The following is a 14,195-nucleotide window of genomic DNA, read 5'->3' as shown; positions in this document are numbered from 1 at the left end:
GCAGTTTTGCTTTCTTATCATTTGTGTGTTCACTGCAGTAGCACTTTTAATTTCCTTCAAGAACTTTTCCTTTGCATTCACAACCTGACTAACTGTTTGGCACAAGAGGCTTATCTCGGCTTTCGACATGCCTTCCTCACTAAGCTTAACCACTTCTAGCTTTTGATTATAAATGAGAGACGTGCAGTTCATCCTTTCACTTGAACACTTAGAGTCCACTGTAGGATTATTAATCGGTCTAATTTCAATACTGTTGTGCCTCAGGGAATAGGGAGGCTCAAGGAAAGGAAGAGAGACAGGGGAATAGCTAGTCAGTGGAGCAGTCAGAACACACAAAACATTTACTGATTCAGATCACCATCTTATATGGGTGAATTCGTGGCACCCCAAAACAATTACGATAGTAACATCAAAGATCACTGATCGGGCTTCCCTGGTGGCACAGTGGTTGAGAGTCCGCCTGCCGATGCAGGGGACACGGGTTCGTGCCCCTATCCCGGAAGATCCCACATGCCGCGGAGCAGCTGGGCCCGCGAGCCATGGCCGCGGAGCCTGTGTGTCCGGAGCCTGTGCTCCGCAACGGGAGAGGCCACAGCAGTGAGAGGCCCGCGTACAGAAAAAAAAAAAAAAAAAAAAAAAAGATCACTGATCACAGATCACCATAACAAATATTATAATAGTGAAAAAGTTTAAATATTGTGAGAATTACCAAAGTGTGACACAGAGACACAGAGTAAGCAAATGCTGTTGGAAAAATGGCACCAATGGACTTGCTCAACGCAGGGTTGCCACAAACTTTCAATCTGTAAAAAACACAGTATCTACAAAGTACAATAAAGCAAAGCACAATAAAATGAGGTATGCCTGTACGTAAGTGCTCAACTTCAGTATACAGGTACAGTGGTTTCAGAACAGTTAACCCACTCGCCATGGCAGAAACTTTATCAACTACAGTACAATGCTTATGTGCAGTTCCTTTTGCCTTCAGTCTTAAGCAATTCCACTCATTTCCAAGTTAAGCGCCTTTTCTCCCATCCCCTTCAATGAAGTTGTTTCATACATTTGTAATATACAGTTAGATTCTCTTGATACATTCTGTATTCCATCCTGAGACCTCCAACCTCCTAAATGACTTTTTTTTTTTTTTTTTTTTTTTTTTTTTTTGCAGTACGCGGGCCTCTCACTGCTGTGGCCTCTCCCGTTGCGGAGCACAGGCTCCGGACGCGCAGGCTCAGCAGCCATGGCTCACGGGCCCAGCCGCTCCGCGGCATGTGGGATCTTCCCGGACCAGGGCACGAACCCGTGTCCCCTGCATCGGCAGGCGAACTCTCAACCACTGCGCCACCAGGGAAGCCCCTAAATGACTTTTTAATTTGCATACTTAGGATTCACTCTGTTACAAAGTTCTATGGGTGTTGACAAAAGCATAGTGTTATGTACCTAACTTTACAGTATCATACAGAATAATTTCACTGCTCTAAAAAATCCCCTATGCTTCACCTATTTAGACCATTACCACTCCCAAACCCTGGCAACCACTGATTTGTTTACTGGCTCTATAGTCTTGCCTTTTCCAAAATGTCATGTAACTGGAAACATACAGTATGTAGCCTTTTCAGACAGGCTTCTTTCAGTAAGCATACACATTTACGATTCACCTACATCTTTGCACAGCTTGATACAGCATTCCCTTTTATTGCTGAACAGTATTCTATAGTATGGATGTACCAGAGTTTGTTTATCCCTTCATCTATTGAAGGACATCTTCACTATTTCCAGTTTTGAGCAATTATGAATAAAGCTGCTATAAACATTCATATGCAGATTTCTGTGTAGACATAAGTTTTTATACCAGTTGTGTAAATACCTCAGAACATGATGGTTGGATCATATGGTAAAACTAAGTTTAGCTTTATAGGAAAATGTTTAATGCCTAAACGAAAAAATTTCAGGAGAAAGAACTTTTTGTATCTTTAACTGACAATACGTGGAAAAAAACCTGAGTTAATGTCAGATTTACATCACTGTAACTGTTTCTTTAAAATTATTAGTTAATAGTATTAAAACTATATAAACACTTATCTCCATCTAGTGGCTACCAAAGAGTAGAAATATAAAGTGAAATACCAATTTCAGAAGCTTATGTTGACTGTTTACCACAGCACTGTTAGTTATAGCAAAATAAAAAACAAACTGAAAACAAAGTGAATATCCAATAATAGAGAGGTGGCTGAGTAAAGTACTTCATTATGGGCTATTATGAGCTTTCCCTCCCTCCCCTCAAATAAAGAAACGGAAGGAAAAGACACAAATTAGAGCAGTGGTTCTCAACTCTGGCTGCACATAAGAATCAGCTGGCAACTTTCAAAAGGTTCCTTTGCCTGAGCCCCACTCCCAGAGACTCTTCTTTAACTAGTCTATAGTGGATCCCAGGCACAGATATTATTTTAAGGGGGATACAATGATTCTAATGTGCAAAGTTGAGTACTACTGAATCAGAACTACTAGAGAATACCTGGAGGTATTACTGAGGTAGAGAGCAGCAAAAAGTGATCCCATTTGGTAAAGCAAACAATGATCAAAATCAAGGAAGAAAGAAAGGGGGAGGGGGAGAAGGAGGGGAAACCTGATATGAACATATCATTGTAGTATGTTTGTATATGATTATATAAATACAGAGAAAAGCACAAGAATACACAAGCCAAGCTGTAATCGTGGGTCATGGAAGAAGAAAAAAATAATATGGATTAAAAATATTTATATTAATCCCATGTATATAACATTGCATACATATGCAAGCACATGTGTGCATAATGATATCTGGGATAAAAAGAGATCTACAGACACTAATTTGCAGGGATATTCATGATACATTGTTAAGTTTTTTAAAAAGGAAGCTGTACCCCAATGTTCATAGCAACATTTATAATAGCCAAGATACAGAAGCAACCTAAGTGTCCACTGACAGATGAAATGGATAAAGAAGATGTGATACACACACACACACACACACACACACACACACACACACACACGCGCAGAATATTCAGCCATAAAAAAATGAAATCTTGACATATGCAACAATATGGATGGATCTAGAAGGTACTGTGTTAAAGTGAAGACAGAGAAAGACAAATAACCGTATGACCTCATAAGTGGAATGTAAAAAAACAAAACAAAATGAAAACAGAATCATAGATACAGAGAATAAATAAATGGGTGGTTGCCAGAGGGAAGGGGAGTGGGGAGTGGGAGGTAAAATAGCTGAAGGGGATTAAGAGGCACAAACCTTCAGTTATAAAATAAATAAGGCAGTGGGATGTTATATATAGCATAAGGAATCTGGTCAATAATACTGTAGTAACGTTGTATGGGGGCAGATGGTTACTAGACTTAAAATGATCATTTCATAATTTATGCAAATATCAAATTACTATGTAGTACCCTGAAACTAACATAACATTGTACACTAACTATATTTCAATCTTTTTAAAAAAGGAAGCATGGGACTTCCCTGGCAGTCCAGTGGTTAAGGCTCCGTGCTTCCAATGCAGGGGGCACGGGTTCGATCTCTGGTCGGAGAACTAAGATCCCACATGCCGTGCTGGGCAGGCCAAAAGAAAGAAAAAAAAAAAAGGGAAGCAAACTGTACAGTATTATATACAGTAAAATTTTATTTCAGGAAAAACAAATAGAAACAAAATGTATTCATGTGAAACAAGAAAGCCTGTTTATAATGGTTTATCCTGGAGGGGTGAGATTTAAACAGGAAGGTAGGAAGAGATGATAAGCTTTGCTTTCATACAGTTTTGTACGATATGTTAAGCATATATTTTTTTAATGTCTTGGATTGGTATCAGTAGGTCTTATTTATGGAACAAATAACCAAAACATAACTTACATTTATGGGCTGTATTTTTTTTTGAAATATACCACATCACAGCTGACTGACTTGAATGACAGATGCAGCACCATCCCTCAAAAATGAACAAATTTACAATCAGAGCAACCAACATAAAAAGTATTCTATCCATGAGATCTGCTTTCTAATTTAAGTGAAAAGAAATTCAACTAGTTTCTATTTAGTTGAGAGAATAAGAATTTCACAAGTTAACACAGCAAAATTTACAATAATTTATAAAATAATAACATAGATGCAACAGCCATAAATACATAGGACTAATGCACTATATGCATTCCAATGTCACAAGTAGATCGGTCCTACCTAAAACAGAGCAAGTCTACAGCTGTGCCTGATTCCAAGGAAATGTAAGAATATAAAAGAGGCTAATTTATGATAGAATCAAGCCCTAAAGCAGCAAAAAGATGTGTCAGGGAATAAGAAGTAGTTAAAGATATAAACAGCATCCTTTTTCATAATAAGAGAAATGCTAATTAAAATTAGATCAGATACCACTTCTTTTCACCTACCAGATCAGCAAAAATACAAAAGTTTGACAACATATTCTAATGACAAGTACGTAGGGAAATTGATACTCTGACACACTGTTGATGGGAATGCAAAATGGTACAACCCCATAAGGGTAATTTGGCAATATCTAGCAAAATTACACGTGTTTACCCTTGGACCCAGCAATCCCACATCTAGAAATCTATCTTACAGATATATTATCAAAATACAAAAAGATACATGCACAAAGATATTCACTGCAGTACAACTTGTATAACAAAAGACTGGAAATTACCCAAATGTCCAATAATAGAAGACCATTTGAATAAACTATGGGGGGGTGATATTGTGGGGAATCTACTATACAGGTAGAAAAAAGAATAAAGAACATCTCTATACACTGCGTGATGGGTTCTCCAGGATATAATGTTAAGTGAAAAAAGCAAGGTAGAAGAATTATACATAGTATGTTATCATTTACCTAAGAAGGGGACACTGGGGATGTAATTATTTTTATGTCTCAATATATATATATCCCCAACCCCCTTTCTTATGTAAATTATTAAAAAAATAAAAGGATAAACCTCAAATTAAACTGTATTATTAAATAGCAAAATAAACAGCTCCCTCCACAACTAGCAACAATAAGAGGTCAACCAAATCCTGATCTATGCCAGCTCCTGCTTGGACTCCCCACTTTCCAAATGAAATCTTAAAAGGATAGATACTGTGCACAGCTACTATTTCTATCTACCTAGTATCTACTGTCCCATCTGCTAACAGCAGGACTCAATTTTTGCTTAGAGAATCATACCATCACCACCCACTTTTGATTCATATGACTGGAGTGGGGCTGACCTTATAACTAGGCTAGACTAATAGAGACACACCAAGGATTTTTGTTTCAGCTACTGGAAAAGAAGTATTCTTTTCATTCTGGTTTTAAAATAAATAAGTAAAACTTTCCAAACACATTGAATATCCCTTCTATCTTGTACCTTGTGCCTCAATCAATCAATCACCAGTCTATTAATTCTTATTTTGCAACTATCCTCGTAACTGTCCCTTTCTACCTCCAGGCTACCAACTTGGGGGAATAGGGGAGGGGAGGGACTTAACTCTGCTCAATTTGCTTCAAATATGAAGAAATAGTAAAGAGCAGGCAAAGCTTGTTGATTAACAGCCCAGACTCCACCATTTACTACTGTATAATCTCAGACAAATTTCTTAACCTAAATTTAGGCATCTTTATCTGGAATACTACCATCTATCTCATGGGTCTATCAGGACAAATAAGTCAATATACAGAATGTGTTTAGCATAGTTCTGGTTACACAGTTAACATACAAAATTATATATCATCATCATCATCATCATCATCCCCCCAAATCCATACTCTTAGACCCAGACCCAAAATACAGACAAGGTTTTGTATATACAATGTTTATAATAATTTAAAAAATTGTAAAACTAAAGTCCAATTATGATGGGATGATTAAGTAAATTATAGAATAAAAGTAATAATAGTAATAGCCAATGCTTATAAACACTTATTATGTGCCAAGCACTCTGTTTTAAGTGTTTTAAATGTACTAATACATTCAATCTTCACAACAACCCTATGAGGTAGGCAGTATAATAATCCCTTTTTAACTATGTGGAAACCAATGTAGAGAGAAGTTCAGTAAATTACTCCAGGCAATGGAGTGGCTGCAATATGAACCTGGCAGTAAGGCTCCAGAGTCCATGATGATAACCACTACCTGCTACCTCTCCAATGAAGTAAAGCCTTTAAAAATCATAGTTACCAGGAGTTTTAATAATAATATAGGGATATGTTTATGCTAAAATGTTGAGCAAGAAGACGTGAAACCAAATTGTACTATGCAGTATCATCTGTAATGTACATGTCTTTTCGATGGTGGGATTAGGGATAAAATTCATCCTTCTTTATGTTTTTCTGTACCACATAACCTCTACAATTAAATGTAGTATGTTTAAGTTAAAATAATTTCCGAAATAAATTTACTCTATATTAAGCATCTAAACTCTCACTTGAAACAATTATGTTGGATTTCAGTCATATCTATCTGATAAGCCTTAATGAATCAAGGTCTAACATCCTGACTTCTATACCTAGATGGCTAGTAAAAACAAATAATGGGGTAGAGTAATCAGGAGACAAAAACAGAAGGAATTGCAGAGGGAGTCTTTTCATATAGAAGATTTGATAACTACAAAAAGGGATTATCAACATATAAGAGTACTAATCACAGAGTAGAAATCTGTTGCATTCAAAGAGAAAAACGTTTGTCCTTAAATTTTTACCTAACGATGTACAATATTTGATTAGAGGACTTGTAAAATACTGTATGTTATAAATTCGAAATACTCTACATGTTGTTACTAGACTAGAAATCTTGGGAGAACATCCCTCATACACAAAGATAAAGGCAAAATAAGAAAGAAGCAACTACAGAATGCTTACATTTACAACACAGATGGGAAATAAGGCAAGAAGACAAAAGGTATCTGACAAATAAAGCAGAGGACTGGACTGAGATTAAACTGTGTCTGTATTATTGCTAAATAGTACTTCAGGTGTGGGCCCTGCTTTATGTGTTAATAATATTACAATACATAATACCAGATGTAAATGAGCAGAGTAATCAGAGGCAGTGAGACATATGACTGTAATTTTTATCTTGAGCGATGTATGAAAATGGGATCTCAAACAGGTTCTAGGGGTCAAACAGATCTCTTTGGGAAGGGAGTTATAAATAAAAGGAATATGCAAATCTGAATGGTCCAGAATCCCACTGGCATGGCCATAGTCAACATAAATAAACCAAACGCTCATGAATCTATTATTACCTCATCTGTCACCACTGCAGCATGCAAGAACCGGGACTAGGAGAGAGCGGAGCCCATTATCCTGATGGCTTCTGAGAATTGCCTCTGTTTGCTAGCAATCACGTCTGCCTGATCCCTCAATTGTTGTTCCTGTGCCCTGGCTACTACCAAAAAAGATCAAACCTTCCAAAAAGTAGTAAGATTTAGGACAGTGAATCAATAACTTTGCACACTAATGACATTCAAATATATGACTGTGAACATAACTGGTTCCTAAGCATTGCTTATCAATTTTTATACTTAGCCTGGGTGAGCAACATCTCCCACTCTCATTAGCAACTATTCCAAACCTCAGGTGGCATTCTTTTCACTCAGCAGAACTCACGTTCTACTTAGCCCTGAAAACTGAAGCAACTGAGTGATCACCTGAACTTCCCACTTCCCCTGCCCCTAATGGAACTCACCTCTATCTCCATCCACTCTTCCCTCCAGTCTCCTCAGGGAATGCTGTGGCCATTCTCCTATTCAAGACAGTATTACTTAACCTCCTCTGGATACTTTGCTTAATCAATTCCTTAGAAAACTGTTTTTGTTCTATCTCACTTGGGAGTGGGAGGCAACAGATAAAAACAATTTCTAAAAGCAGTATTAACTAAGCTTTTTTCCTTAGTTCCTAAGGTTGCCAACAAACAAACAAACAAACCAAACTGTGCATCAAACTGGTTACACTACCTCCCCCAAAAAGACTGCTCTCAAGTGACTTCAGAACACAGAGCTTTTGACTATATACCCTTAGTAGAATTACCGAAGGACAAAATGATCTGTAAACAATTTAAAAATTTTTAAACTTAATTCAATGATTTCATTGTTTAACATAATATCCAGGTTGGTATTTGAAGCAATTTACTTTGAAAGAAAAAGTAATTTTCTTACATATGATGTATTGTGCTTGAGTAGGAGAATATTCTCAATCCTAGGACACGTATGTTGAAGTATTTAGGAGTAAAGTGTCATGATGTCTATAACTTACTTCATTTAGTAGAGACAGACAGAAGGAGAGGGAAAGAACAAATAAAGAAAAATGCTAACTAGGGGAGGGTTATAGTGGTACATGGGAATTTATAATACTATTCCTTTAGCTTTTCTGTATGTTTGAAATTTTTCATAAGAATAAACAGCATGTGTGAAATTAACTCATTTTGGTTAAAAAAAAAAGAATTTATATACATATATACTCAGAAAAAGATTTGTAAGGATACAGCCTAGGTTAGGAAATCTGATAGTAAAAATATAATATTATTTTCTTATTTTTGATTATATGTGTTTTCTAAGTTTCTATAATAAAAATTTAATGTTTTGGTAATAACAGAAATTTTAACTTTATATATTATAATAACAAATATAAGTAAGTATCTAATCAAGATTGCAGACTGAGCACAGGCTTTTGTCTCCATTCCTTCTAAAAAACCACTAAAATAAAAGTAGAGAAATACATAAAGAAATATTTCCCCAAGAATACAGAAAAAGGATGGAGTTGTGGAAGAGAGTTTCACCAACCAACAAATAAGAAATGTCAATAAAATTTCCAAAAGATTGGAGGAGATGGAGACATGCTGACAATGAAAGAAAGTCATAAAAGCTGCAACCACTTATGTATTACGAGAAAGTTACAGAAAGGAAGAATTGATCTGTCCGTTAGAAGAATGTCAACTGTGGGCTCAGAATCAGTCAGTGAGGCAGAGGATAGGAGTCATAAGTATTAAGTGACTCTGAAAACAGAGTAATTAATCAGAAGTCTATATACAGAACTTCACTACTCAGCACCCCAATTCCCTCCCCAGCTCTGACTGACAGAGCACTCGGATAATTTGACATTTACCTCACGGAGGAAAAAAAGACCATCTTTCTCCAGAGGAACTGAACAAGTCACTTGGAGAGCACTGGGGTTTCTAATTGAGTGTTAACATCTGGGGGCCCAAACAGAGTAGTCTGCAGTCCTCCCACCAAAATCTAAGTCTGACAGTCGACACACCTCATCCATACTCACGCTAAAGAGAATTACTAGAATCAAACCCACTTAGACCTCAGCAGGGTAAACCCAAATTAACTACCCAGACCACCTTTCCAGGAGAGTCAAGGATTATCAGGCAAATGAGGAAAACTAACAACATGAAAGACTAATTTAAATTTCTAAGTAATTCAGAAGGATAAAGGATAATTGAGAAAGAGAGAGAGAGAGAGACATTCAGAAAGATTTGAGAAAAAATTCTACAGACAAAGTAAGAACAAGATATTGAAGAGAAGAAACCTCTAAGAATGTAAAGCAAAAAGAATACATGATATAAAAAAGACATAACTGATGAACCTAGTGATAGGGCAGGAATAAAGATGCAGACACTGAGAATGGACTTGAGAGCACGGCGGGGAAGGGGAAGCTGGGATGAAGTGAGAGAGTGGCATGGACATATATACACTACCAAATGTAAAATAGATACCTAGTGGGAAGCAGCCGCATAGCACAGGGAGACCAGCTCAGGGCTTTGTGTCCACCTAGAGGGGTGGGATAGGAGGGTGGGTGGGAGGGAGGCGCAAGACGGAGGGGATATGGGGATATATGTATGCATATGGCTGATTCACTTTGCTGTACAGCAGAATCTAATACGACACTGCAAAGCAATTATACTCCAATAAAGATGTATAAAAAAAAGACATGAAAGATTAAAAGATCAATCCAGGAGATCCAATATCCAAGTAGTGAGAGTCCCACCAAAAGAGAATAAAGAAAATATAAGGAGAAAAGTATTATAATAGTTTTCTATTGCTGTTTCACAAATTACCACAAAATTCAGCGGCTTAAAACAACATTTATTATCTCACACAGTTTCTGAGGGTCAGGAACCTGGGGGCAGCTTAGCTGATGGTTCTGGCTCAGCATCTCTCATGAGATTGCTATCAAACTAACAGCTGGGCAGTATTCATCTGAAAACTTGAATGGGGCTGGCAGTTTCACATCCAAGTTCACTCACATGACTGTTGGCCAGAGGCCTCAGTCCCTAACCACACAGGCCTTTCCATAGGGCTGCTCACAACATGGCAGTTGGCTTTCCCCAGAATGAGTAATCCAAGAGGAAGAAAAGCTGTCAAGAGAGAAGCCATAGTATCTTTCATAACCTAATCTCAGAAATGACATACCATCTCTTCTGCCATATCCCAGTGATCATGTATACCAATTCTGGCACAATGTCAGAGAAGACTACACAGGGCATAAATACTAGGAGGTATGGATCATTGAGGGTCATCTTGGAAGATGGCTATACTAGTTATCAAGAAAATCATAGGAAAAATTTTTCTCAGAGCTTCTGATACGTGAATCTTCAGACCGAAAAGGTCCATTAAGTACTAAGGAGAATGAAAAAAGATGCACCTAGATACATATCATAAAACTTCAGCTCTCTAAAGATCAAACAATTATAAAAGTGTCACAGGAAAGGGAAAAAAATGCTCACCCACAAATGAATAAGAATCAAACTACCACCATACTTCTTATCAAATTAATGGCAAAAGACATGGGAGTATTGCTTTAACAGTTGTAACAGAAAATGTGTATCAATGGGGAATTTTATGTTCATCCAAATTAACAATCAAGCATGAGAGCAAACCAGAGTTCCATCTGGAAATATAAAGAATCAGGAAGTTTAGCTTCCAGTACAAGCATTATTGGGAATACACTTGAGGCTGCACTCCAATAAACAAGACTCCCAGAAAGACATAAGATGCAGGAAACCCCAGATCAACATGATAAGAGGAAAATCCTAAGGTAATGGCTGCAGAGCATGCCTACAGAGCAAATGGATCAGACTGGAATAGAATTCCATGCAAAGGACAGTATGATTGAGTGGGCAGAATAATAGGGATATCATAAAGGAATATTAGTTCGAAAAAAAGGCAGTTGGAAACTTCAGGAGAAACAAAAGAAAATATAACAAAGTAATGGCCCAAACAGAAATGAATAAAGGATGGTATGGTTTTAGCAATTGCAAGACTGTGAGAAAAGAGGCTATATACTAAATACAATCTCCTTAAAGTGCGCTAGGAGTCAGGCCACTGGACTCAAAAAAAGTAAATGAATACTAGGTTATTTTTTAGCCCTGTATTCAACAACATTCAAAAAGTTATCCTAACTGTTTTTCAACATTTAGAATAAACCTTTGGATGGAAGACTTGACTGCAACTGCAAAACAAAATGTTGGCAACCTTAATTTAAAAGAAAAGAAGTAACTAATAAAATGCAGCAGGTAGAGATAAGGAAAAGAAAAATGAAAAATAGCAGTGCTTATTAGTTCATTTTATATGAAGAGATATGAAGAAACTGGCTATAGATAGAACATTTAATAGAACACTTAATTGTAACACTTATTACAATTATCTTTAAACTGTAAAAACCAAAATATATATATAATTATTAATTTTTGGAAAGAAGGAAAAGAAAACACAATGGAAAAAGTGAAAGCAGTGTCAATGAACTAAATCCTCATATTTCTTATAAGAAAGTCAACTGAACCAAACATAAAATAGATAGCTAGTGGGAAGCAGCCACATAGCACAGGGAGATCAGGTCGGTGCTTTGTGACCACCTAGAGGGGTGGGATAGGGAGGGTGGGAGGGAGATGCAAGAGGGAGGGGATATGGGGATATATGTATATGTATAGCTGATTCACTTTGTTATACAGCAGAAACTAACACACCATTGTAAAGCAATTATACTCCAATAAAGATGTTAAAAAAAAAGTCAACTGATAGCAAGTTAATCCAATAAGCAGAATTTAGTATACTTTACATCAAAGTTATGTCCTGAACATAAACTCTACTATTGATGGTTTAGAACACATTATGCTAAATCTGGACTGACCCTCCTCTTCACACCTCTTCTGAACATTAGTTATATATTGAACGTTACTTAATATATATATATATATAACTTTAGTTACATGTGCTTATGTGCATGAGACTGTATTTGCATGTCTGAATGCACATATGTGTATATATTTTAACTAAAGGCACAACTTCAGTGTATTTTCTTTCAGCATTTTTGTCTAAAAGTTAAAAGAGAGAGAGAAATCAATGAAATGCAAGTAATAGTCAGGGAAGGGAGGATCCTGGTTAACTGAAGACTGAGGTTAATTGAGATTTAATCTATTTCTCCTACGTTTGTAAAAGATTACTCATAGCAATCTACCACCACACAGGAAAATGGCATCCTCTCTCATTGTACAAATGCTAATGCTAATCCTAATAGAAGTGAGAAGTGCATCTGATTTTAAGAAATACTGAAGGGGTGGGCAGCAGGAAGAGACACTGAAAGTATCTGAAAACGATTTTAAGGATCTTAGAATAAGTTCACAGGAAAAAATCAGAATAAGTAAATTCATATTGATGAATCTCACAAATCTAAAGGACAGTTTAACAGAAGAAAGCAGCAGGAGAATACTGTATTACTACCATCAGGAAGAACTTTCTAACAACTGTAGCTACTCATCAACAGGAGGGACTGTCTATAATAAAGGTCTGATCTTCCATTACTCTATTGTTTAAATACAAACCAGAAATCATCTGTCTGTAATGTTAAAAACTGGTGGATGATTGGACTAGATAATCCCTAAGGTAATAACTGTAACTGTAAGTATGAGAGTTCTAAACTAATAAATTTTGACTTACCAACATCCATTGCAGTTTCCATGAAGCTTTTCTGTCGTGAAGCAAATTCTGCAAGCAATTTCTGCTGCCTCTCTCTGGCCTTTTGTCGTCTAGATTAAACAGAAATAAAGTGGTGAGTACCAGACGTGCTTAAGACATACCTACTATCTTTCAGGAGTATATAATGTGTGAAAGGCCCCCCGCACACAGTTAAGAACAACCAATTTTCTGTACTATGTATTAAAATTCAGGTAAAATTTTATTGTCCTTAAAAAGATTCTGCTGCTTTAAAATAGTTTGAAAATCACCGGGCTTAAATAGGTAAAAATAAAAGCCACGATTTACTTTAAAATGTGAAATAATAATTAAAGTAGATAGAAAATTTGGATGTCCAACAACACAATTTCCTAAATATATGTCAGTTCATAGCAAGAGCAAGAAGAGTTTTAGCTAGGAATCCACAATTTAACCCCAGGAACAAATAATAGCAAACTCATTGCTAGAAGAAACTATTATGTTAAGCTATGAACAGAATCTAAAAGATAAGAATAGTGAGATTTAGGGGACTTCCCTAGTGGTCCAGTGGTTAAGAATCCGCCTTCCAGTGCAGGGGACGTGGGTTCGATCCCTGGTTGGGGAACTAAGATCCCACACGCTGCGGGGCAACTGAGCCTGCGCGTTCTGGAACCCACACGCCACAGCTAGAGAGACGCCCGCACACCACAACAAAAGATCCCATGTGCCGAAACTAAGACCCGATGCAGCAAAAATTAATTTATTAATTAATTAATTTAAAAAAAAAAAGAATAGTCAGATTTACTGTTACCTTAAGAACAGGTCTCTTCCTAAAAGAGAAATAGCAAAAAGCCAGGAAGTTTTCCAGTTTCTACCAGGAAATATTCCAAGTTTGGTTTATTTTGTTTGAAGTAAAAGAATATGAAAGAGTCTCAAATACAAGATAAAGATAAAACTATATTCCAAATCTAAGCATAAATATTCCTTTGGATTAGTTCACTTTATTCTATTTATTAATTATCCCTTATCTACTTCCAAAGAGCATTTTAATTTGAGGCTAATTGAAAAAGAAAAAAAATGACTATAACGTAAGTATAAGAAAATAAAAGTAAACTAATAAAGACAGGAGATAGGCTTCCCTACTTTTAAAGATGCTAGAAATACTAATAAGCATAAAATTCTACCCCCAGCAAGGTAAGGTTAATATAGTAATTCAAAACAA

At 36.5% G+C, this 14,195-nt stretch overlaps 1 protein-coding gene across 3 annotated transcripts in view; it reads right to left on the bottom strand.

The window, feature by feature from the left end:
- UBR3 (ubiquitin protein ligase E3 component n-recognin 3) overlaps positions 1 to 14,195 on the bottom strand; it is a 227,624-nt gene that overhangs the window by 80,063 nt on the left and 133,366 nt on the right. For all 3 annotated transcript variants that reach the window (XM_060106288.1, XM_060106291.1, XM_060106290.1), the window contains exon 24: positions 12,980 to 13,068. In XM_060106288.1, the coding sequence (XP_059962271.1) occupies positions 12,980 to 13,068 (89 nt within the window). The remainder of the gene's footprint in view (positions 1 to 12,979; positions 13,069 to 14,195) is intronic.

This window comes from Mesoplodon densirostris, chromosome 8 (genome assembly GCF_025265405.1).
Source record: "Mesoplodon densirostris isolate mMesDen1 chromosome 8, mMesDen1 primary haplotype, whole genome shotgun sequence".
In the NCBI taxonomy this organism is placed as follows: Eukaryota; Metazoa; Chordata; class Mammalia; order Artiodactyla; family Ziphiidae; genus Mesoplodon; species Mesoplodon densirostris.
This window is presented reverse-complemented; position numbering and strand designations above follow the sequence as displayed.